General features: G+C 50.5%; 1 protein-coding gene across 4 annotated transcripts in view; it reads right to left on the bottom strand.

The window, feature by feature from the left end:
* ptpn4a (protein tyrosine phosphatase non-receptor type 4a) overlaps positions 1 to 23,325 on the bottom strand; it is a 34,911-nt gene that overhangs the window by 7,917 nt on the left and 3,669 nt on the right. The window contains exons 1-15 of one of the 4 annotated variants that reach the window (XM_084688416.1): positions 22,287 to 22,302; positions 14,351 to 14,505; positions 10,364 to 10,471; positions 9,891 to 9,933; positions 9,618 to 9,696; positions 8,848 to 8,892; positions 8,530 to 8,582; positions 6,635 to 6,755; positions 6,469 to 6,556; positions 6,161 to 6,249; positions 4,414 to 4,477; positions 3,334 to 3,506; positions 2,436 to 2,504; positions 1,922 to 2,056; positions 1,637 to 1,795 (exon numbers count right to left, since the gene is read on the bottom strand). In XM_084688416.1, the coding sequence (XP_084544542.1) occupies positions 1,637 to 1,795; positions 1,922 to 2,056; positions 2,436 to 2,504; positions 3,334 to 3,506; positions 4,414 to 4,477; positions 6,161 to 6,249; positions 6,469 to 6,556; positions 6,635 to 6,755; positions 8,530 to 8,582; positions 8,848 to 8,892; positions 9,618 to 9,696; positions 9,891 to 9,933; positions 10,364 to 10,471; positions 14,351 to 14,488 (1,364 nt within the window). In that variant the 5' untranslated portion in view covers positions 14,489 to 14,505; positions 22,287 to 22,302. Of the gene's footprint in view, positions 1 to 1,636; positions 1,799 to 1,921; positions 2,057 to 2,435; positions 2,505 to 3,333; positions 3,507 to 4,413; positions 4,478 to 6,160; positions 6,250 to 6,468; positions 6,557 to 6,634; positions 6,756 to 8,529; positions 8,583 to 8,847; positions 8,893 to 9,617; positions 9,697 to 9,890; positions 9,934 to 10,363; positions 10,472 to 14,350; positions 14,506 to 22,286; positions 22,303 to 23,325 lie in introns of those variants that run through there. The other 3 variants (XM_084688415.1, XM_084688418.1, XM_084688417.1) reach the window with 3 other exon arrangements.

Genomic DNA, 23,325 nt, shown 5'->3' with positions numbered 1-23,325 from the left:
ACATGAATTCTACTCCCCAGATGAACTGACCCTTTCTCACAAAGGGACTGTGTGTGTGTGTGTGCGGGTGTGTGTGTGTGTGTGTCTATGTATGTGGATGCTGGAGGAGGCCTGGTCCAGTCACAGCACATTGTGTTTGTTTGGCCTCCTGTGAGGGGAGCTGGTGTCACACCACAGGAGTCACGTAGGGGAACTGAGGGAGCAGGGGGGGGCACTGCTGAAGAGACAGGTGCTCCCAGCACACACACACACACACACACACACAGACTCTGAGGCCAGAGAATGGCTAGGTTGTTGTAGAATGTTGCAGGTGTCCTCTAGCAAGCACCTTTTCTGCTCTAAATAATGGACACGTTACACAGTGTACAGGCCCTGCCACGGACAGGACCCCATTTGTTTTCCTCTAGCTATTGTGACAAACTGACGTTTTTATGATTCTACGGAGGTTTATGCACCGGCTGTGGTTGCTGATCCCAGTCCCAGCTCAGGCAGTTCAGGCTGAGGTCAGCCAATCAGGTCTTTTGCAGGTTTATGGCTCATGTGGACACAGGAAGTATTCCGTAACATATCAGCTCCGACATGCTCTTCGGAGAGAACAGCCTTTCTACCGCCTGCCGTTCCATCCTACCCGAGGTGGGGCTAAGTGACACAGAATAGGGTTTTCTCCATGTCTTTAAGAACAGAGAGCAGTGTGTGTGTGTGTGGGGGGGTGTGGGTGTCACGGTGATCCAGCAGCAGTGCATGCATGCTGAGGAAGAGGGAGCAGGTGGTTATGTCATCTTCTGGATCACTGACAGAAAGATGAGCAAACGGCTTGGCGGGGAATGTGTGCGCGCGCGTGTGTGTGTGTGTAATGCAGGAATTAAATAGCCGAGAAAGAAAGTGCATATGGTACTGTGTGTTTGTGTGTGTGTGTGTGTGTGTGTGTATGACTGGGTGGTATTGACAATGTGTAGGTGGCAGATACATGTTATTTCATGCTCATTTCCAGTTGAGATGTGCTCCATTTCCTACTGTAGCGCATGGTAACGGGCCAGGCGCTGTCAGAGAGGGTTTAGGATAGTGTGCACTGATAACCCGTACTGGTACAGTAGCAGTAGGGTACGTAACAGACCCCAGGGGTAGGCAAGGCCGGGGCACAGATCGAAATGTGTTTAACAAACAAACTAACACTTTCTCACACACACACACACACACACACGGCCCCCATGCCCCCAGAGCTGTAAACACATTTTACTGCTGCTTTTCAAAGGCCTTTCTTTCCATTTAGGCTCATTAAATGACATTTGGAAAGGGTGTGAACCGTCGCTGAAAGCCACACACACACAGTCAAACCATAAAAAGCAGCCATTTCAGCAGCTGGGGCAGACAGCATGGCACTAGTACTGTCAGTCCAAATTAAACTGTGGCTTGTTTGTGTTGAGTCTGTTTGTGGGAGATTTTAACAGTGGAATCATATTATGCACAGTCATCGACTCTCCGGCTAATCACCAAGAATGGCGATGTGTCACAGGAAAAGACAACTCTCCCACTGTTCATTTGTTTATTGTCTTTGCTGAGAAGAGTGGAGTGTGAAAGGGCGGGGTAACACTTGGTCGAGCCCAGAGTGTCTTTTAGGCGGTCCGTTTCGACTCACGGGGTGGAGTCCAGGCTGATGCTGTTGGCCTGGGTGGAGGAGGCAGACTTGTGATTGGAGAAGACGGGCAGGCTGGGCGAGGTGTGGATCACATGGTCCACCAGGTGGCCGACGGACGATGGCCGCGTGCGCGTCCCCTCCTGTGCGAACATCGACTTCCTGCTGTACCAAAACACAAGACGCACGCTGGTCCCATTTTGGCCTCTCATACACACACACACACACACAAATACAGCGCTAGGACCCCTTCGGGTCAACAGTAAAGTATCTAAGCGTGCTGCTCACTGATTGGGCGTTCCGGGCGGCGAGCGCGTGGGCAGGCTCTGGGTCTCCAGCCGCTCGTCCGACAAGGAGTTCCGACTGACCGTCTCCCAGTCCGTCCCGCCCATCAGCTTCCTGGCCAGTGGCTTGCTGGGCGACCTGCACAGACAGCCAACCACGGTGACTCTCTCCGACATGACACGGGAAGCAAAAGGACGCCGGCCTTCACTGTTGGACGGTCTCTGAGCTTGGGCATGTGTGGCTGTGAGGGCCAGTCTGGGGCTGGGCGGTGGACAGGGGGGGGGGGGATGACGGCCCCATCAACGCCCCTAACTCGTCCGTGGTCGCCTACGCCAGCGGGGAACACGACTGCTAAGCAGCTAAAGACGTGCTAATTAGACTTCCCTGTTCTCCATCCCCATCCTGGCGCCGATGCAGAACAAGGGACAGGGTTCCCGTTCAGGCGTGGCTGCTCTTTCTGTCGCTAGCTGGTAGTAAGCGCTCCCATGCTGAGGGGCCTTGCGGTGTGTTCTCTTACCTGGCGAACACGCGGTCCTTGATGCCCTTCTCCTTGCCGTACTGCACCGACTGCACCTCTGTCCGGCCGCTGCAGAGCCAACGTTGAAAGGACGTTACGTCAATGTTAGAGCGGCGTTCAAAGCCAGCATCGCAAAAACAACTATTTTCCGTCACTCGTGAGTCGATCATGCACAGCTCCAAAACTATTTCAGCTTTTTATATTTTGGGGGGGAAGCTTCTTTTGCGTTGGCTGGACAAAAAAACGACCATCTGGAAGATCACCTCAGCGCAGCTCAAAACCAGGTTGCAATTATTCACAACCATCAACAAAGTGAGTTGCTGGAATATATTTCAAAACTGCTGTTCATCCATGAAGTGAAACTAACTGAATCATTGAAAACCTACATCCCCAAAATGACCATAGGAAACAAAAAAAAAGTATTTCAGAGAACTGTCAAAAACAAGTTCTGTTTTTTTGGGGAGACATCAATAATTCACATATTCACCCGGAATTGTGCACACAATAAGCAACGGCTAACCATTCTCTGATGAATGATTGCACTGGCTTCTCATAATCTAGCAAACATTTTACAGCTTTTCTGCCTTAGTGGAAGATACAGTAGGGTTCCAAGTATGTACTGTGTGTGTATGTGTGTGCGTGTGTGTGTGAGAGAGGGTGCGCCCCCCCCCCCCCCATGGCTCACAGGGTAGAGCATGTGTCACACAGGCTGCGGCGTTACCACAGGGGACCGGGTACGACTTCAACCCAGGCCATTTCCTGCAAGTCATACCCCTCTCTCTCTCTCTCTCTCTCTTCCTCCCTCTCCTGTGTCTCTCTACCTGTCACTATAAAATAACTGAAAATACCCCCCCCCCCAGAAAATTTGGAGACGGCGGGATGGGAGCGCTAGCCTTACCAGTAGCGGAACTTGGAGCCCAGGGTGAAGTAGTGGGCGAAGAAGTTCTTCTGCGGCGGGACGGGCCGGTCCAGACGGAAGAAGGTGTGGTGCTCCACACAGGCCTTCCACAGGTTCTTACAGGCCCGGTAGTTGACCATGTTAAAACCCAACAACGTCTCCCGTGTCTCGTTCTGTTTGAGAGAGAGAGAGATGGAAACAAAGAGACAGAGATAGATAGAGACAGAGAGAGAGGGACAGAGAGACAGCGAGAGAGAGAAACAGCGAGAGAGACAGCGAGAGACAGAGAGAGAGGGACAGAGAGACAGCGAGAGAGAGAAACAGCGAGAGAGAGAATAAGTGTGTGAGTTGGGATTCCTGTGTACATTTGAGGGAGAGGGTTATTGGTTTAGGATTTCCAGCTCCAGTCTGCTTGGGTTTGTCACAGGAGGACACAGACAGCAGGGGGTGCGGCTCTGTCTGGAGGCTGAAAACACAGTCTCTGCTCTGGGGTGAACTGGGGACTCCTCATCGCTGACTGGAGAACGATCCACAGAGTAAAGAGGGGGAGGGAAATTATTTCACTGGTTTGTTTTTGCTTTTCTTAAAATGTGTGCTGTGACCCACACTCACATGACCAGTCCAATCTCCCTTACTCAGCCAACCCCCCCCCCCCCCCCTACACATTAATTATACATGCTGACACCATTGAGGACAGGCTTTTAGTACAACTGCTTTGGATAAAGAACTTCTCCATATCTATTATTAAGTCTGTCTGTCTGTCTGTCTCTCTGTGTGTGTGTGTGAGAGAGAGAGAGTGAAACAGGGGTGGGAGTGTTTTTGAGGATTCCATCAATGCAGCACATATGTGCGCACACACACACAGTCGGTTTAGCGTAGAATGAATGACTTGAGGTAGCGAGAGGGTCAGTAGCTTGTGGTCAGCTGTTCCATCAGGCCTGGGTTATGGTCACCGTCAACGCAACACATTGACCTTTTTCCTTGAATGCTGCGAAGATCCATGTCCCCACCTCAGCCCCCAACATGCACACACACACACACACACACACACACCAATCCCCCCCAGGTTTCAGTACCCACCACTTCCCTCCTCAGCTGGATAAAGAACTGCTTGCACTTGAAGGAGATCTTGACGATCTTCAACCTGAGGGGGCGGAGACAGACGTGACAGTGAGTGTGTCTGTGTGTGACAGTGGAGGGTCCCCCCTCCACCGCAGCAATCAAAAGCAGCACAGCTGACGGGAAAATGTCTCCTGATCAGCCCTCTAATCCCCCCCTCCCCCTCCCACTACTGCATGACTCACTGCACAGCTAAATATATTTTACATTCTTACTCACACACAGACGCTTGTTAGTGCGTGTGCGCGCGCACACGCTGAGGGAAATTCGGCGCACACGTACACACACACACACACACTTTCCGAGGCGGTGAGTCATGCCCCAGTCTAAGCGATGCTCATTTGTCAGGCTGTTGTGAACATAAATAGGAGGGAGGCAGAATCCTCACGACTCCCTTCTCAGATCGCTCTGTTCCCCACAAAGCGGGGCGTCCACTCTTCCCGCCAGGAGCGCCACACATGGCGGGGGCTGGGGGGGAGGGGCTAAGCGGTCGATAAGAGCGATGCCTTCTCGCGTGACGGTAGTGGACAGCTGTTTGCGAAAACACACCGCCGTCGGGAGCCCTAAATTTAGCCTGCTTGGAAAGCATTTGAGCCTGTGTGTTCTGGAATATGTGGCGAGGCGGGCAGCTGGCTCTCAAGACAGGCGATGGGGGGGGGGGGGGTCAGGGGGTATTGACATTGCATGGTGCGTGCGGGTGTGGATGTTTTTGGGGTGGAGTGGGACAAGTGTGTGTGGTTGTAAGTGTGAGGGGGCAGGGGGTGTTATTGTATGTATAGTGTGTGTGTGTGTGTGTTGAGTTGGTGGTGGGGGGTTGGATTAGCACTGGCCTTGTGGGGATTTGGGATGTGCCTTCCAACCCCGGGCACACATTAATGGGAACAACTCAGCTGAATATCAAAGATTTCTAAGAATCCCAGCATTAGGCCCGAGAGATGATCAGAGCTAAATCCTACACCCCATGGTATCTCCTTCTGAAGGGGGGGGGGCTTCTGGGAATGATGGTTTACACATAAATACAGAGCTCCGTGTAAACCGTCACTGCGAGATATTCATCGGCTTCATTCTGCTTTCATCCCGTGATTTGAGCCAACCTTAATCTTTCCCTCAAATCTGAAGTGGGATCGTGAGTCATGTCAACAGCCGCTGGGGACACGGCTCCATGTCCCTAAGGAAGCTGGTGGACTGATCACTAACTGGAGCCCAGCTCCAGGCTGGTGGACTGACTACTAACTGGAGCCCAGCTCCAGGCTGGTGGACTGACCACTAACTGGAGCCCAGCTCCAGGCTGGTGGACTGACCACTAACTGGAGCCCAGCTCCAGGCTGGTGGACTGACCACTAACTGGAGCCCAGCTCCAGGCTGGTGGACTGACCACTAACTGGAGCCCAGCTCCAGGCTGGTGGACTGACCACTAACTGGAGCCCAGCTCCAGGCTGGTGGACTGACCACTAACTGGAGCCCAGCTCCAGGCTGGTGGACTGACCACTAACTGGAGCCCAGCTCCAGGCTGGTGGACTGACCACTAACTGGAGCCCAGCTCCAGGCTGGTGGACTGACCACTAACTGGAGCCCAGCTCCAGGCTGGTGGACTGACCACTAACTGGAGCCCAGCTCCAGGCTGGTGGACTGACCACTAACTGGAGCCCAGCTCCAGGCTGGGGTCCTCAGCAAGGACAGTGGAGGAAGTGTGGAGGCTCTCACTCACCATGGGAAGCAGTTGATTCGTACCCTGTTCTTGTAAACCACGATCCCCGCCGACATCACCCCAATTAAAATCTCTGTGTTGCTTTGATCCTGGAACAGAGGAGAGAGGGGGAGCAGGGGGGGGGAAGCAGAGGAGGAGGGCGTGAGGAAGGTGGGGGGAAGGAGGGGGGGGGGACATGTTCCTCAATGAGGAACATTGTGGATGAGGGGTTTTAGCATGTAGCCGATCCAAGCTTGGATGGGGGGCTCCGGGCGCAAACGCAACGCGGAAAATCTCACTCTCTCTCTCGCTCCCTCGCTCACACTCACCCTTGCATAGTGCAATTCCACTCCATAGAGCTCCAGCGTCCGTGCTGTGTTCAGGTAATTAAACTCTGACTGGGCAGGAGACAGACCACTGAGGGGGGAAAGAGAGAGAGGATGAGTATGAGAGGGTGGTGTGTGTGTGTGTGTGCGTACAACTTTTGTGATGTACCTGTGCTGCTGGTGGTGTTTGGTGACCTCCTTGTCAAAGCCCTGGGGAGGACTGGGGATGAAGCTGAACTCTGTTAGGTAACCAGGAGCATGGTCCAGGTCATTGTAGTCCCCTAGCTCAGCTATACAACAGGGGAGAGGAGGAGAGAGGGGGGTGGAGATAAGAGGGAATGGGGTGAGAGAGAGAGAGAGAGAGAGAGAGAGAGAGAGACACACACAAAAGGTGGGACCATGGTGGGAAAGGGGTGAGGTGGAGGGAAATATCCAGTGAGTGACGATACAGTAAAGGATGGCCATCAGTGCAGCATTCCCCCTCTGAGGTATTGGGATTGTCCAGTTTGATATGTAAACATGGATCACATGCGCGTGCAGCATTGCACAGTTCGGCAGCAGATCCCATCATGGCAGATGGCCCGTGGTTTTTAGCGATGCAGTCCCAGAATAGCCCGGGAGAGAAGCGAGCATCGACGTGCCGTTAAGGACGTCTTTGGGCTGCTAATGAAAAGAGAGAGGAGCAGTGGAGAATTCCCCGGTCGCCCAGTCTGTGATCTCCACACACCGCCGCAGCCTACAGCGCTGTGTGAAGCGGCCTCAATTCATAAAAGTGCTCCACTCAACCACTGGCTCAGGGCCGTATTGGCCAGACAATCGATTCAAACTCACTTATTGACGCAATCCCAGTTTTGGATGGTAAATAAATAATGGAACCGCAAGGCAGTCCTGTGGGCCATGATGCGGATATAAACATGTACTGCAAATCGGCAGCACAAAATACATGCATTAACTGTTCAATGAATGCATTTCAAGGTGTAATGTAATCAACATTAGAGATGAGTTAAACAAATACAATTAGCAACATGAAACAGCTTTACGGTCGCTTTCTCAAATGCGGAACATTTGAGAAGGTAGAGGGGAGTTGAGTTCAGAGTGTAGATCTGGACTGAGTGGCTCGTTTCTGTACATTTAGTCATTGCCAGCGTGGGTAGTACTGTGATGTCAGAGGTCTGATTTAAAATCCCTTCTCTGACCGATATAGCAGTGAAATTCCTCATATAAATCCTTGAATGAGTGAGACAGCTAGTGATCGAGACACATACACTCTGTCTGAAAGGCAGAGAGAGAGAGAGAGAGAGAGAGAGAGAGAGAGAGAGAGAGAGAGAGAGAGAGACAGGCAAGCAAGCGAAAACTGTGAGAAAGTGAGTGAGATTTGAGACACAGAGAGAGAGAGAAAGAGAGAGAGAGAGAGAGAGTAGAGAGAGAGAGAGAGAGAGAGAGAGAGAGAGAGAGAGAGAGAGAGACAGAGACAGAGAGAAAGCTCTTTCGGGACAGACCAATCTGTCATGAGTCATTATTCAGGTCACCCTGGTGACTGACATTGGAAGATAACATACACCACACACACACACACACACACACACACACACCCCAGGCTAGAGGTCATGCCATGACCATTGAAGCCTGTCGCTGGGCAAGACAAAATGGTCTCCTCTAGGAAGGCTGTGTCTGCACATCTGTGAACATGATCTATGTGTCGTCTTGGGAAGGCCACAACAGACCCGAGCTGAGCTCAACTGGACTGGGGCTGCATGTGGAAGAGCTGCTGGCTAGCTCATGTGTTCATCTGTCTCCCAGTGTAAAAGTGAGAGCTGAGCGTGGAGCTGGCCGGGGCACTCCAAGGTGTTGTCTGAGAAACAAACTGCCCTTCAGCTTTCACCACAACACCCTGGTGTCTCCATACCACAAGCTAAGGAATCAAACCATCACAGCAGTGCGTGGTATTTGCCTGACCATCTGCCTGGAGAGCGAGGACCCCCAGGTTCAAACCCGCTCTCCCAGTACGTGGCCTTGGGAAACAAACATCTGCCGAGTGAATACATTATTTTTATTATTACTTACATTGAACAGCATAAGAGGCCAGGAGGGCAGCAGTGTTGTGCGGACAGGGCAGTCTGTGGAACACACACAAATGTATTCAGCTGGAACCATCTAGAAATCCTTCCAACTGTAAATAGCTGCAGCTATAGCATCTTGGAAAGAGCGTCTCTAAGCAGAAAATTCGATAACAATAACCCGGATAGATGGTAATTTAACAAACAAACGGTTGGAACGGGAGTTCAAATGGATTTTGTGTTCCAGTGGCTTTGAAATGGAATGGAACTGGTGTGTAATAGCAATAGTAGGTGTAGCGTGTCAACAGCAGGTCGGGCGGCTCACCTTCCAGTCAGTATGTCCTGTTTGATCTGGAGGAAATACTGGTACCTGGGAGGACAAACGATTAACATAAACACCATGGTGTGTTCCCTGCACATCCTACACAAACACATAACATTCTGACATTCTACCCCAGTCATTCCACTTTGACTGCAGCGGGGATCTGCAGGTGGCGAGTATCTGCTTAACGAGAGTGTGCCACAGCAAAGGAGGTGGCTTTGGCACATCCGATCCTCCACAGCTTAAGATGTACAAAGTGCTTCTCCACTCAGTACGGCTGGCTGACCAGGGCCATGCCTGAGTGGCTGGATTGAATAAGAAATAGCGGGGCATCTGTTTAGTGGTGGAAACTCTTGTGTTAATCCACCATGCACTCCTGCTATTGCCGCCTTGGGCACAGCAATAGAGAGTCACTATCTCCATGATAAAGGAGCAGATTATTTTTATCACCCTCCCCCCCCCCCAAAAAAAAAAAAAAAGATATACAAGTACCTATACTGCAACTGGATTAACTGAAGGTGTTCAACATTTTTACAAGAGCTTCTGCATGATAGTGTGGCAGTAGGAGGACATGCAGCCAAGGTCCCCTGGCTGATCCTAGTCGTAGACTGCCTAGTAGCAAGCCATTCAAATCCCCCTAAGGCCTGCGACTAGCTCAGGCCATTCCAGCTCATTAAGAGCATTAGCACAGCTCAGGTCCTGTGCGGCGTCAGGGCCTAACACCGCTAACTGTGGTGGATGACCTCGCCAGAGCCCATCCAGGCCATGCTCACCTCGTGTACTCTTCCTGAAGTTTGTTAGGGTCCGTCACAAAGAACTTGACACGGAAACTTAGATTATGCGGTGATCCCCCTGGAAAAAAAGATGTCGAGATGACAAATTTAGCCTCCTTGAATGCTCTTGCAGACCACGCTAAGGGTTATTCTTCCAAATGATCTGCCAACAACACAAAATGATAAATGCAGCGATCAAAACCATAGCAAATCACACGAGGATTCTCCAGCTAGTCTAAACTGTTGTTGCCATGCTGGAGGAATTCCACCTACTTTTTAACTGCTTCCTGATGGGCTTGTTAGGATCCAGCCACCTCTGTAAAAGATTGATGAGCAGAAGCTCAATGAAACGATAACAGTTCCTCAGCAACACTACTGCTGCTGCTCAATTATTCATCTACAGGCTGGGTGGCCACAGAGAGGGGAGAGCAGGGGCATGTTCATCCGAAGCTACTAACATACTCACAGGCCACTCACACAAACACACACACACACACACACACACACACAAGGCGATGACTGAATCCCGGGACTTCATTCCGTGGCCGTTCTAATTCTCTCGAAACAACTGTCATTTCTGGGTGGTAAACGGTCGAGCCGGGCAAACGTGAAGGCGAGACACGGCAGACGCGGGGAGTTAGCGACGGACGTCACCGCCGCTCCCGTCTCCGGGGGGGGGGGGGTCACGCAGCGTCTCTCCGTCCGAGAGACCTCCCCCGTCTGACCTGCGCCCCGGGCACACTCACCGGGCTGTCGGAGGAGTCGTGGGCCAGATGCAGGCCGAAGTAGTCCCTCTCCGTCAGTTCCAGGTGCCTGAACACGGCGTCCAGCAGCGCCTGGCCGTGCTCGTGCTTCTGCAAGGCCACAACAGGGGACAGCAGAAAAGGGACAGAGGGATTATTTCCTTGTTTCTCCCCCCCCCCCCCCCCTCCAGCTAACCTTCCTTAGTGGGGTCCTAGGTGTGCGTGTCATAACCACAGACCCCATGTAAAAGAAGGTAGAGGGGCGCCTACTCGACCAGGGGCTCGGAATTAACGGCGTCCCAACGTCAATGAAAAATATGTATTGGACAGTTCAAAACAGACTAGATGTCTGGGACAGTTCAACACAGACTTTAGGACGGCAGACCATAACAATGTAAGATGCATACGCCACTGGTTCGACACGTTTAAACACACGGGGGGGTGAAACACATCCTCACGTTTGGGACGCCTCGTTTTGGACTTTGGGACAGGACTGGGAGGGTGAGGAAACCAGTTACGTCTCGAGCCCGGTACCCAATGCTGTCGAGCTGCCATTGGTCTCACGAGAATAGGACCAACACCTCTCTCCCCACTGCCCAGCACTACCCTCTATCGCCTGTGTGTGTGTGTGTTTCCAACTGGGAGACAGTCAGTGTTGACATGGTGGTCCTCAGGGAGGTCTGTGGTGGGGGGAGGGAGGGGGGGTGGGGGTCGTGTCACCGCTCGGAGGCGGGCAGCCATCCGTCTGGCAGCTCAGAGCTGCTGTCAAACATGTGCTGACAGTGTGGGGAAACAAAGCCGCCCTCCCCCTTGCCCTGTCACTTGGGTTTAACCCTGCGGCAGGAGGACAGGCCATCCGCCTGGCGCGGAGGCCCACGATTGGAGCTTCTCTGCTGGCCATGTGAGACTGAGAGCTGGGAGTCTGGTTCCGTAATACTGCATCTACACACTCCACTTCTACGACAGTGCATCTAACCTACACAGCCAGCCACACGATCATGTTGCCATTTTTAACTCTAAAAGACTAAGTTACCGGGCAAAATAACCGGAGAGAGCCCAGCAGTAAACTAGTTACCCAATCAGACAGCTCTTTTCTCCACCTATTCAGCCAATTAGATCGCTTTCTTCAGGGCATTGTTCTGCGGCTTACTCATGCATTACTGATGGAGCAGTAGCCTGCTCTAGATGTCAGAAGTGCTTATTCATGTTTTACTATAGAGGGACCATGAAATCAAATAACTACATCGTAGCCAATAGGCTAATTGAATGCTACACATTCATAGCCACTATTTGTATCCACTAAAGACTCAATTAGAAACCTTGGGGGATGGAAAGGGGAAGTGGTTGAGCTGTGTAAAGTCCCGTTCAGATGACTCAAAAATCCTCAGACAAAGAAGCTGATTTGCACGGAACAGTCAAATTTCGCTTTTTGAAACCTTGGAATCTTTGGAAACATCTTATAAAATAATTGACCCTCACTTTTTCAAGTGGCCAAACCCTGGTCTCTGGAGACTGTGTGAGCGCCAGGGGAGATAGCGAGTGTTATGGCCATGACAAGATAAGAGGTGTTGTGGTCTCCAGCATGAAGAGTAATCTAGCAATCATGACTGAGGGAGGAAAAAGAGGAAGTACACATTTTCCCAGTCCAAGACCTCTAACCTTATAATTCCTCTTCTATTCATAGAGGATTCAAAGTGTGTGTGTGTGTGTGTGTGCGCTATTTGAAGTGTCGTGGCTGTCTGAAGTGGCTTGTCTGACTGGATGTGGTAGGACTGTGGCGATGGGGGCGCACTCTCAGGAAGCAGTCTCAAGAGACAAACGTGCAAATGCTGCCACGGCAAGACCAAAGAGCCATGCATTATTTAAATGTAGGCTGGGGCACACACACACACACACACACAGGCCCCGAGCTGTCTACGGCTTGTCTTAGAACCCACCAGAGTGACATCAAACAGTACTAGGAACTGTCCCCTCAGCCTGGGTGGAGCTACCCTGCTGCTCTCTGTCTGGGGTTAGCAGGGCGAGCTAGATTAACGCTGTGAACGCCCCCACCCCCCCTTCCCCCCAACAACCAGCGCTCTGACATCACAGCTCTGGGAGTTGGGAGGGAGAACAACTGAACGACAGAGTAAACAAGAGTGAGAGAGAGGAAGACGAGAGAGAAACAGAGAATAATGATTGGTCTGGGTGAAACAAACAGTCTTTGTGTTGATCTTCATCAATCCCCCACCTCTGTAAGTGGGCTGGAAAGAGAAATCTTGAGAGACAGAGCGAGAGAGCAAGAGAGCGAGAGAGCGAGAGAGCGAGAGAGCGACAAGATGTCACTTTGGGCTTATTCTCCCTCACATAGACATTCAAGTCTAACCCCATACAATTTTGTTCTAACAGAGGGAGCTAGATTGCCTCCCACTGCTGGAGGGGAAAGGGGGCTATTGAATGTGTGTGTGTGTGTGTGCTTGCGCATGCGGAGGAGAGGAGGAATGACGAAAATGCAGCGAAACATGAGGCAGCTTGTCCAGAGAGTAGCAGCCCTCCACAGCTCCACAAGGTTTCCGTTTCTGTCTCTCTCTGGTCCCCTGGGAGTGGAGGTCTAGGCAGGGGCGAGGGCAGGGATGAGGGCGAGGGCAGGGATGAGGGCAGAGGCGAGGGCAGAGGCGAGGGCAGGGGCGAGGGCAGGGGCGAGGGCAGGGGCGAAGGCAGGGGCGAGGGCAGGGGCGAGGGCAGAGGCGAGGGCAGGGGCGAAGGCAGGGGCGAGGGCAGGGGCGAGGGCAGAGACGAGGGCAGGGGCGAGGGCAGGGGCGAGGGCAGGGGCGAGGGCAGGGGCGAGGGCAGGGGCGAGGGCAGGGGCGAGGGCCAAGCACCGTGCTTGTACCCCCCCACCCCCCCCCTCTCTTTTGTTCTGTGCCTTCCCCAGTCAGCAGTGCAGGCAGGGTAGACTACTACTGCCAGGCCTGGCCAAGTGAGGATCTATTGAACTCTTGTTCTGTCAGAGCCGTCTTTCCAGGAACTGCAGAGTACAAATCGATGTGTGACCCAGGAGGAAATTGGAGGGAAGTTGATCTTAATTCATGTAATTGATTCACAGCGGTGTCACAAGCTCCTAATAGGTCCATACTGTACTGTAGCCAAGGCAACCCTGGAAGCAGATGGTTATTACATCAAACAGTGTGTGTGCGTGCGTGCGTGTGGTGGTAAGGGGGGGGGGTCACTATATCCTTTGACGATTCTCTGAAAGCTTACATAATCCGCAAAAGACAGAGAGCGTTTGATGCCAACCCTCTTCTGATCCGTCTCCATCCAGACATGGGACGGCGTGGGCATCGCTAACACGCTCAACTGAGCCGACTCTACAACGCCTTGTACATGATGGCCTGTCCGCTTCATCCAGTCACAGGACAAGTGCAGACAAACCACTGTTGTCGTGCGGCACAAAGTTCTCTCTGTGGCAGTGTGGCTGGCTTTATCAAGTCATGTAGCAGTCCCTTCCTCCAGCTCCCAGAGAAAACATGGATGTTGCAATCACTGGAACACTGATTTACTGTCCCTGACTGGCACCCGGCTCAGCTCCAGTGTGTGTTGACTTCATTTGAGACAAAGCTAGATAGACAAGGAGAGAGCGTTTGTGTGTGCTCTTAGGAGCAGTGTACGAGTACGTACTTGACTGTGCAGCAACCTTTGGGAGGCTCCTCTGAACACTGGAATGTCAGGCATTTCGCCGTAAGAGGAGGGCCTCTCTCTCATACACACATACCTTCCCTCCTCACCCCCATAAGATGTGATGGGGAACTAGGGACAAGTCAAAGTAGGATATAGCACTGTGGTCACATGGAGATGTTTCTTAAACACGTGGATAGACTAGTGCCCCCTTCCCCTGCCCCTAGTATGAACAAACACACCTCCCTGTTGGAGAGACGCATTGATCTGGCAGAGGAGGGCATCAGAGGAGGGCATCAGAGGAGGGCATCAGAGGAGGGCATCAAGAGGACTTACGCTAACTTTGAAGGCTTGGACGGTGTTGTCCAGGAGGAGAATGTTGCAGAGCACCTCGGTGTGCTGCCTGTCGCGTGCCAGTTCCGACGCCCGGACATTGTAGGATCTGCCAGCAGGCAACCGGAAGCGTGCGGTCATCACGGTCCAACCAGGGTCTGGAACACAACCACAAACACACACGCACACACACACACAGGGATGTCAGGCAGTAGACCCACATAATTAACTGCATTAATATGAAACATTACTGTGTGTTTGTACCTTACTGTGAGACTTTGTCTCAGTGGGATTAAGTGATTCTGAAGGACAAGGTCACTACAGTACTGGGGAAAAAAAGATTCCTACGCAAGGTTAGATTCTCCCACTAACCCGCGGGCTAACAAGTTTGGACATGCCAACACATACACCCTGCAAGTTCCTGAGGACTGTCAATGCTGGTAGCACCTGCACGTTTGACAGATCACAGAATACTGACAACGATGTAGTCTACCCTCCAGAGGAAAAGCCATACTTTCCAAAATACATTTTGATGTCTCTGAAATCGCAGCATTGTTATCGGCTGAGTAAACCAGCCTTCAGTGAAGTCAGCAACAACGGAGGCTGGGAACACTTCATTTCCGAACTGCCGGTTCATAGTGGGTGAGCCAAGCCCGGCTTTGAGAGTCCTGCTCCACAGCTGAGCCCTGTTCTGTTCTGTCCACCACACCGCCTGCATATCAGAGCTGAACCCCAGTGAGCATGCTCCGTCAGGCACAGGAGGACGGCTCCCAAATCCCGAGAGAGACCTTTCCGGAACCATGAATCCATTATTGCTTCCGCTACAGTCAGCAGAGCTTACAAACACTGCGACGGGCTGTACACATGTGTGTATGCATGTGTGTGCGTGTGTGTGTATGCATGCGTGTGTGTGTGTATGCATGTGTGTGGTCAGGTCTCATGACCCCAGTGCTTCCTTTCACCGGTGGGCTCATCCGGTCCTCTAGGTTATTACAAACACAGACTGGCCAACAGCCTTCCTGTCTCCAGTGTCTCCCCTCCTTACCCCCTTTCTAAATCAGAGCAGCCGTCGACCCGAGATCCATGTAGCCTCCGCACAGCACAGAGACAACTTTGAATTGAATTGGGAGCATGATAATCTGTGAACAAAGACTGCATTAAGCACCTCTGGCCCATAACAGTCAGTCTAGTGTGCACGGGCATGGGATTTCATTTCCTTCAATTCAAGCATGCCAATGCATCTTTCATGCCACTAAGTAGGGTCACTATGTAGGCTACAAATTTGCCGAGCTGAATCATTTCCAATTATTGTATTGTCTCTGAACCAAAGACAGGGCCTGATGGCCACCATGTGGAGACCCATGTCTGACCACAACCAAATGTATAAACGGTTTGATTTAAGAACAGCACGGAGATAAGAGGATATGACTGAAACCCAAAACGAATTGCAGGGTGTCTTTACTACGTGCACCATTAGTCCAGAACTGGAACACAGAGGTATGTGGATCCCAGCCAGGCGGATGCGCAGACAGCTGGTGAGCTTTGAAAGGCATCTTTTAAACGTGGTAGCAGGTTTGTCTTCAGATCCTCAGCATTCGCTGGAGGCACTTAATTGGGTACGACAGCCAAACCAAAAGCACTGAATCACTCAACACACCCTGCTACAAGATGGGAATCGACAAACACACACACACACACACACGTTGTTGTGTGACAATTATTTCAGACCGAGAACCTAGTCTTGGACAACTAAGGGACAGTGGCTTTCCCAAGCCTAGTTTGCCAAACAGGTAAGAAAGATAGCAGCGGACTAGCTTCACAGTAGAATCTAGGCCAGCCCAGTGCCCAGGAGCACAGGGGAACAGGACAGAGGCCTAAACCTGTTTCTTGTCTGAGGAGGGGGGTCGTTTAGGGAATGTGGGTAGCATTTGAACTTTGACCTCCTTTCGGGCAGCCGGACATCACCCATCGTGGGGCCTTCTTAGTAGTAAAACCATACGGTGCCTTAAGACTACGGGTAATACATCACCGTCTTCGCGATTTGAAAATGACCCCCTCCAAAAAAGCTCCTCTCTTTGCATTCCGTCAGCTGACCCAGAGTCTGTACGAGGAGGAACCGAGTATGTGACACCAGCAGACTACCACAGAATAATGATCACGCTGACTACTAAGACTAACACTACTCGAATAACATACAGCCATCAAAAAAATATATATATGTGGGCGGCCACTCTAAACTTGGTGTAAATGTTGTCCTGCTCAAGGCTCTATTACTTGAATCTTGTCTCCACGTACAAGGGCATCACACGTTACGAAACATTTTGCTGGGGAAACAAAAATATCTCTGCTGGCATCTGCAAGGGGACACCAGTGAGGACAGAGCCCGCAGAGGAATCTTCAGAGTTAGAACTGAATCCCGTCATCAAAACAGAACAACATGGGGTGGGGCTATAGGTTACAAGGATTCCATCTGTGGTAAGAACAGTTTGTTCTAGTTAGCCATCACGGTTCAGACCTTCAAAAGTATCCATTGTTTGATTGAAAAGCTATGCCTTTATTCAGCTTAGTGCAATTTGAGCTTTTACAATTGAATGTACTGCATTTACCCTTCCAAGAGTGTAGTCAATCACTTGGGGGACTGGGATGAGAGACTGGCTCACAGCAACCTAGAGAGCTCCAGTTACCCTCCTCACATTAGCACAGATCTACACTAATCAGAGACCACCAGTTATTTAGCTAACAGTCTCAGAGGCCTCTCTCTTCTTCAGACCCCCTCTCCTCTCTCTCTCTCTCTCACACACACACACACACACCATCCTCCCACTCTGGGTAAATGTTTTGTGTGTGTTTGCTGTCCGCTTGCTTTCAACCCCAACTCAAGCTGTCACAACAGAACAGGCCATTATGCAAATGACAACCATCAGCTCGACTGAGAGACCATTCAATCTTTCTCACAGCCATTCACACCGAGTCGCAGAGTAAGGTGGCGGTGGGGGTGGGAGATGGAGGTGCAGTTTCTTTCCAATGGTCCAAACACATGAGAGCCCCTTGCTCTCTCGCTCGCTCTCTCTCTCTCTCTCTCTCAAAAAGGATCAGCCGTAATTCTAAGTTGAACGTATTCCCGGAGCACAGCCTGTGTTGAAAGGTCAGCTGGCTGAGCGGGTATAGGCCATGATGCTGTGTTGGGCTGTCCTCTCTGTGTCGCCGCGGCACGCTGGCCCTCCTGACCTGACCTTTCTGGGGCCTGCTGCTTCCTGTGGCTGAGCTGCCAAATGAATGCACACAGGTTTGTCACTTTTCCTCCTCTTGGCCAAAACAACTCTTGACTCTCATTGCCCCCACCCCGCCCCCCCTCCCCCCACTGCCTCACAGTGAGCATTGGCTGTGTTGGTTTTAAGGCCAGAGTGTTTTGCTGGTGCAGAAATGTGCTTTACTGTCCCTTCCCGGTCCCAAACCAGACTGTACTGAAAGCACACTGTGCTGCCATACAGCTTCTGTGTGAATTTGGAAGATGTTCAAATGTACCAAGCATATCTAAAGGGGTCCATACGCCAAAGATGATATTCAACTAAAAAGTGGATGGTAGAAAGAGTGAGAGAGAAAGATCTGAGGTTGAGACAAAGTCGATTTAAAAGCCATGCCCTCTTGATATGTGAGGTGATATATAAGACGGAGACATTCCATGGTCTTACAGAGGTTGTAGTCTGGTCAATTACCTCTGGGACCTTTGCTAATTTGTCAGTAAGACAGGGACATATGTCCATGGCCCTATACCCATCTGTAGTCATGACCCCTTTGAGCCTGTGTTTCTGTAAGGATCCAAGTTGAGACTGCGACTCTCGTAACCTCTAACCCCTACAGTGGCTCTTGGCCACAGCCGTGTATTGGTCTAGCAGAGATAACAAACCGCCTGTCTATTTTTACTTTAACCCACCTCCAAAACAGTCGTGGAGCAACGATCTGTGTAGGAGGGGAAGGGGGGCTGGGGGTCACAGGTGTCCTGACACGTGTTCAGCCTTCTATTCTGTCAAACATTCACCACCAAAACCTTTGACCGACCAATTCATCGATGGTCCTGGGGAACCGCGTGTTCTCCTGCCTGCTAACTGTTGTAACTCTTCAACAAGCAGGTTATCCGAGAGTCAATGTCGAACCATCTTCTTATAAGTCATGTATTGACTGTGTGGTGGAACTGGAGAGAGCTCCAGTTTCCTGCTTGCCCCGTTCCTCATCCAAGCACGGCTCAAAGTACCTCTACTACACCTCAGGCCAACAGTTTGGAGCACACAAGTTTGCTGCCTCCTGGAAATAACTGATAAAAAGATGAATCGCTACCTTGAGCTAGCCTTAACCACTCCCTTAAACTATATAAAACACTGGACTTAAGCGTGGAAGTTGTAAGCCCTGCTAAAGCGCAGGTGCGATGTTGCCGGACTGCGCTGTGAAAAGTGCTTTGGTTGGGTTAGCTTCAAAACATCACAGAGGAGGAGCCGTAGGTGCGAAACAAGAGCCCCTCTCTTCTCCTGGAGAGAGAGAGAGAGAGAGAGAGAGAGAGAGAGAGAGAGACAGAGAGAGAGAGAGAGAGAGAGAGAGAGAGAGAGGGAGAGAGAGAGAGAGAGAGAGAGAGGGAGAGAGACAGAGGGAGAGAGACAGAGAGAGAGAGAGAGAGAGAGAGAGAGAGAGAGAGAGACAGAGAGAGAGAGAGAGAGGGAGAGAGAGAGAGAGAGAGAGAGAGGGAGAGAGACAGAGGGAGAGAGACAGAGAGAGAGAGGGAGAGAGAGAAACTGAAACATACGTTTGATTAAAGCAGCACATTCCCCTGATTTTTTTTTTTTCCTTCTTTTTTTCTGCTTACGACGGCAGCTTTTCAAATGTTAGAGGGTCGTGTTCTGATCACGCTGCGAATTTCCACCCGCATCCTCCTCGACCTTGCACATTCCTGGCCGGCAGCTGTCACGGCGGGGAGGCCAGGTGCGCCGTGCCACTTCGCTCAGCTACGACCCCCCGCTGCTTGTGCACGGTGGCAGGGCTTGAGCCGGAGTCAGTGGCAGCGAGCGTGGGGGACCGACATTGGGACAACTAAAGACTGCCATGAGAGGAGTCTAGTGTTTGACGGAGGGTGACAATGATGGCCGTGGGTATCCTGACCGGTCCCAGCCTGTATTAGGCCGTCACATTGGGATGTGTCCATTTGCTTGTAATGCAGAGTAACAGCTCTCGGACCAGTCTCACTGCTGAACATTCTCTGATCCACAGAGGAAGAGAGCGAAGGGAGTAGATAGCAACCTGGTCAGTCAATCACAGCCAGCTCAGTCCTTTCGACTTGGCTTGTTCTCTGTCTAGGAAAGCAGATCTCGGGATTTAGATACAGCTGGTCCACACTACGTAAGAGTCAAACAATCTAGCTATAATAATTCCCAAACACATCTTTATAGGCCTTCTTGGTCTTCAAGGTTTGTTTCCGTCTTGCTACACCAATCTCACTAACAGTAGCAGTATAATACACAAAGGCCTAGGTTTCTTGCTCACAGAAACACACCAGCTGCTCACTAAAAGGCGTAAAAATTAATTGTCTTACCCACGCACATGTTAACCTTGGAGAGATGGACTGCCTTTAGCATGTTGTTATTGTAATTGCACTGCAGACAGCAAAAAGGCTTTCAGGCAGTCACACTGATAATACTGCACACATCGTACACAGATAGTGTGTGTATGTGTTGGCTAAGAATGTGACCCAATAGGCCTAGCAGATTTAGCTGATGTCAGCGTGTCTACCGATGCATAATGTAGGAACGGTAGGTCCCCCAAGCCCTGCAACACTGCCCTAAAGCTACTATGTCCTAACTGAAGTAAGGGATTACAGACTAATCTGCAAGTGAGAGTCCATTCAAACAGATGTTTAAAACTAGCAATTGCAACCCAATGCAATAAAACAAGATTCCTGTTGGATTCGTTTCTGGGCAATTTTTATTCATCCCGATGCTCGGATGGAAGTTTCTGGTTGGCATAACACTGCACAGAAACCCAGTGAGAACTTGTCTCGTGCCAAGGAAATGAAAGGTGTGGAGACATAATGCTTTAAGACATTCGCAGGCATTCACACACACGGTGGTGTGCAGACGAGGCTGTGATAGCACCCAGCAGACACAGGAAACTGAGCCTGAATGTACAAGACATCATTTCCTCCCTGCCATACCTCTTAGACCTAGACTATTCTAGGTCTGTCATGAGCCCCCTCTCTCACCAGATATTCCAACGTCCGCCAAAATATGGAGGCATGTTATTGTTAAGGCAGGTGTGGCAGACTGCATTACAGCTGAGGATGTGACAAACTACCCCAGTACATTCTTTGCCATGTTCCATCATTGAAAAGCTAGTTGACATATTGGCTTCTGATTGGCTACTCTCTTGCTGTCTTGTAAGTTACACAGGTTACCATCAACCTCACAATCAGAGAAGTTGACATAGTACACCGAGAAGACTGACTGGCAAGTCAAACTCCTGACTAGACTAAATGATGTTAACCAAGTAGACCAAGGAGGCTTATGAGTTGTGACTTCAAATGAGCCATTATCATACTCTGGTGCTAACTAACTAAGCAATGTATTAGACTGTATCCATGCGTATCACAAATAAAACTATCCTGGCTAACAGCGTGGAGTTTGTGATTAAGCAGAATAGGCTTGGTAGTGTGGAATATTACTGGCTCCATCTGCCCTTCGTAAACCTAGCCTGCATGATGGGGACTGCTGAGCTGCAGGGGACTACAGCAGCGAGCGAGGCAGACTTGGCCTGGCGCTGAAATTAGAGAAACCACAAGAATGTAACAGCTTCTGTTATTATCCCTAGTGGGGAAAATAGCATGCAAAAGTAGTCCATCTCCCTCACACTGCGTACAGAGCACACGGTACGCAACACAGAAAACTGAGAATGCTGTCCAAAACACACCGACCCAGGCCTTCCCAAAACAACTCATTCGATTCCAATATGAGTCGTGTTCAGAAGACAGTGCAACTCCAGCAATTAAAAGCAGCTTGTTTTGTTTCGACCCATGAGCAATGGAAGCATGAAGCATGAAGAACCTAGACTATAACCTCAGGAAAACAGCTAGGCTGCTTTCTGGCCGGGGTATGTTAGTGTTTGCAGGACCATAAATACTCAACTGTTTTCTTGTTTGACTGTGAGCTGAGGGCGGGCTGGGCTGCGAAGCTCCACTTCGGGGGAACGCATGCCTGAGTGGGAGGTGGAGCAGCCTTGGAGGGCGTTTCCCAAACACCCCGAAAACCGTGTCCATAGCAGTTTTTAACAAGATCTCTGTTTCAAACACGGGCACGCACTCTCTCTTCGTCATCCCCTTCTCTCACACACAGTATCATGTCTCCCATTTCTCTCACAGTTTGCTTACGCACACACACGCCGTGACAGGCAGAGCAGACCAACATTTTCACAGCCCCAAGCTACATTTGGCACTGATATGTTGACTAAGGAAAGTTATGGGAAGAGAGAGGAATACACTATTTGAAACACACTGGCATAAAGAACGTGGACAGGGATCCAGGGTTTTAAACTGAAGACAAAAAGAAAACATTCCTGACAGCAGGGAATTCAGAGAGAGTAGGTCAGTTAAAAAAGGCATCAGAGTATTTCATTGAATAGGCTCATCTAGACAGTAGACATATGATTGCGTGTTTTTCAAACATAGACGTTTTTCCTCTATAAAACACACAGTGGGCATGAAAAATCCGAAAAGGAAAAAAGTACCTTTAAAAAAGATTACATACCCCTTGTTTTAACCGCTACAGCAGGATAGTTTGTAAAGCTGGAAAGATCTATGAATGACCTTTAGTGTTACTTTTCTAGGAAGAGCCTGCCTGAGGACATGAGTTTCTCCTAGTCAGAGGTTGGAAGTTGGTTATTGATACAGTGGCAGGCGACTTACTGGCCCCTCCGGTTTCAGGCTGCAGCAGCACCCCTGACTGAACAGGAGCGGTCTGCAGCTTCCCTCCACTACACAATGGGGCTGAGGTGATCGAGGTGTGCTGGTGTGGAGGATGTGTGGGGGAGAGGGGAGGGCAGGGAGAGAAGGACAGGCAAGTCACAACACGCATAGCACTTGAAATTGCTGCAAAATGCGAGATGTGGCACAGAAAGCGTAGGTCTACATGCCAGAGATGTGTGGGGGCTGACTAAGAGGGCGCTTTAAGGAAGCTGTGGCACAACACTCCCTAGATCTATGCTTTTCCCCAGCTTTTTCTGGATGCAAGATCATGGTCAAATGGCTTGTCAGTAATTAAATTACGGTTTCATGAACAGGAAACTCCAGTCACAGGTTTGCCACGAGCGCTGAACAGAGAGGGCTGGCGTCTTTCAGAGGACAAGCCCGGAAAGAAATTTGGGGCCAGCACGACATTGTAACAAAGCCTACATTTCTACTCTGAAAAACTAGCCCATTCTGTTGCAAAACCCTGGTGTTCATCACAGGACTTCAGAAATAAAACAAGCCTCATGTATAGCCTATACACTTGTGTAGGCTACTATGCAATGCACAGCCTGGAACTACATTGAACACTCAAGTCTTTGTTCTTAACCCGTTGTGCCATTTGCAGGATATCAAGTGATCTGATATAAATATCACAAACATCCAACTTGACATAACTCAAGGAGAAGGCAAAGGCAAAGCTACATCAAAGTCATGTCAAAGTAGTAACATCAAGGTCCTGGGATAGAGGGTCATGGCCTGAGGGTATTCAGCCCTGACTCTAGAGATGAACATCCCCTCATGTCTACCTCTGAGGACCAGGAGCCTTTGAAGAAGTAAACACTCTCACTTCATGTTAAATGTGGTCCCTAAATCATGGTCAACTTATTGATAAATGTGCTCACTCCTTGACCATCATTCATCTTGAGTTTATACAACTAATAACAGGAACGTGAAGAAAGCTTTGAAGTTTTCTTATGAATGGCCGGATGGATGGCTT

Source organism: Hypomesus nipponensis, chromosome 23, assembly GCF_054491055.1.
Source record: "Hypomesus nipponensis isolate SF chromosome 23, ASM5449105v1, whole genome shotgun sequence".
Classification (NCBI taxonomy): Eukaryota; Metazoa; Chordata; class Actinopteri; order Osmeriformes; family Osmeridae; genus Hypomesus; species Hypomesus nipponensis.
The sequence above is the reverse complement of the archived record's forward strand: the minus strand, read 5'-3'. Positions and strand labels throughout refer to the sequence as shown.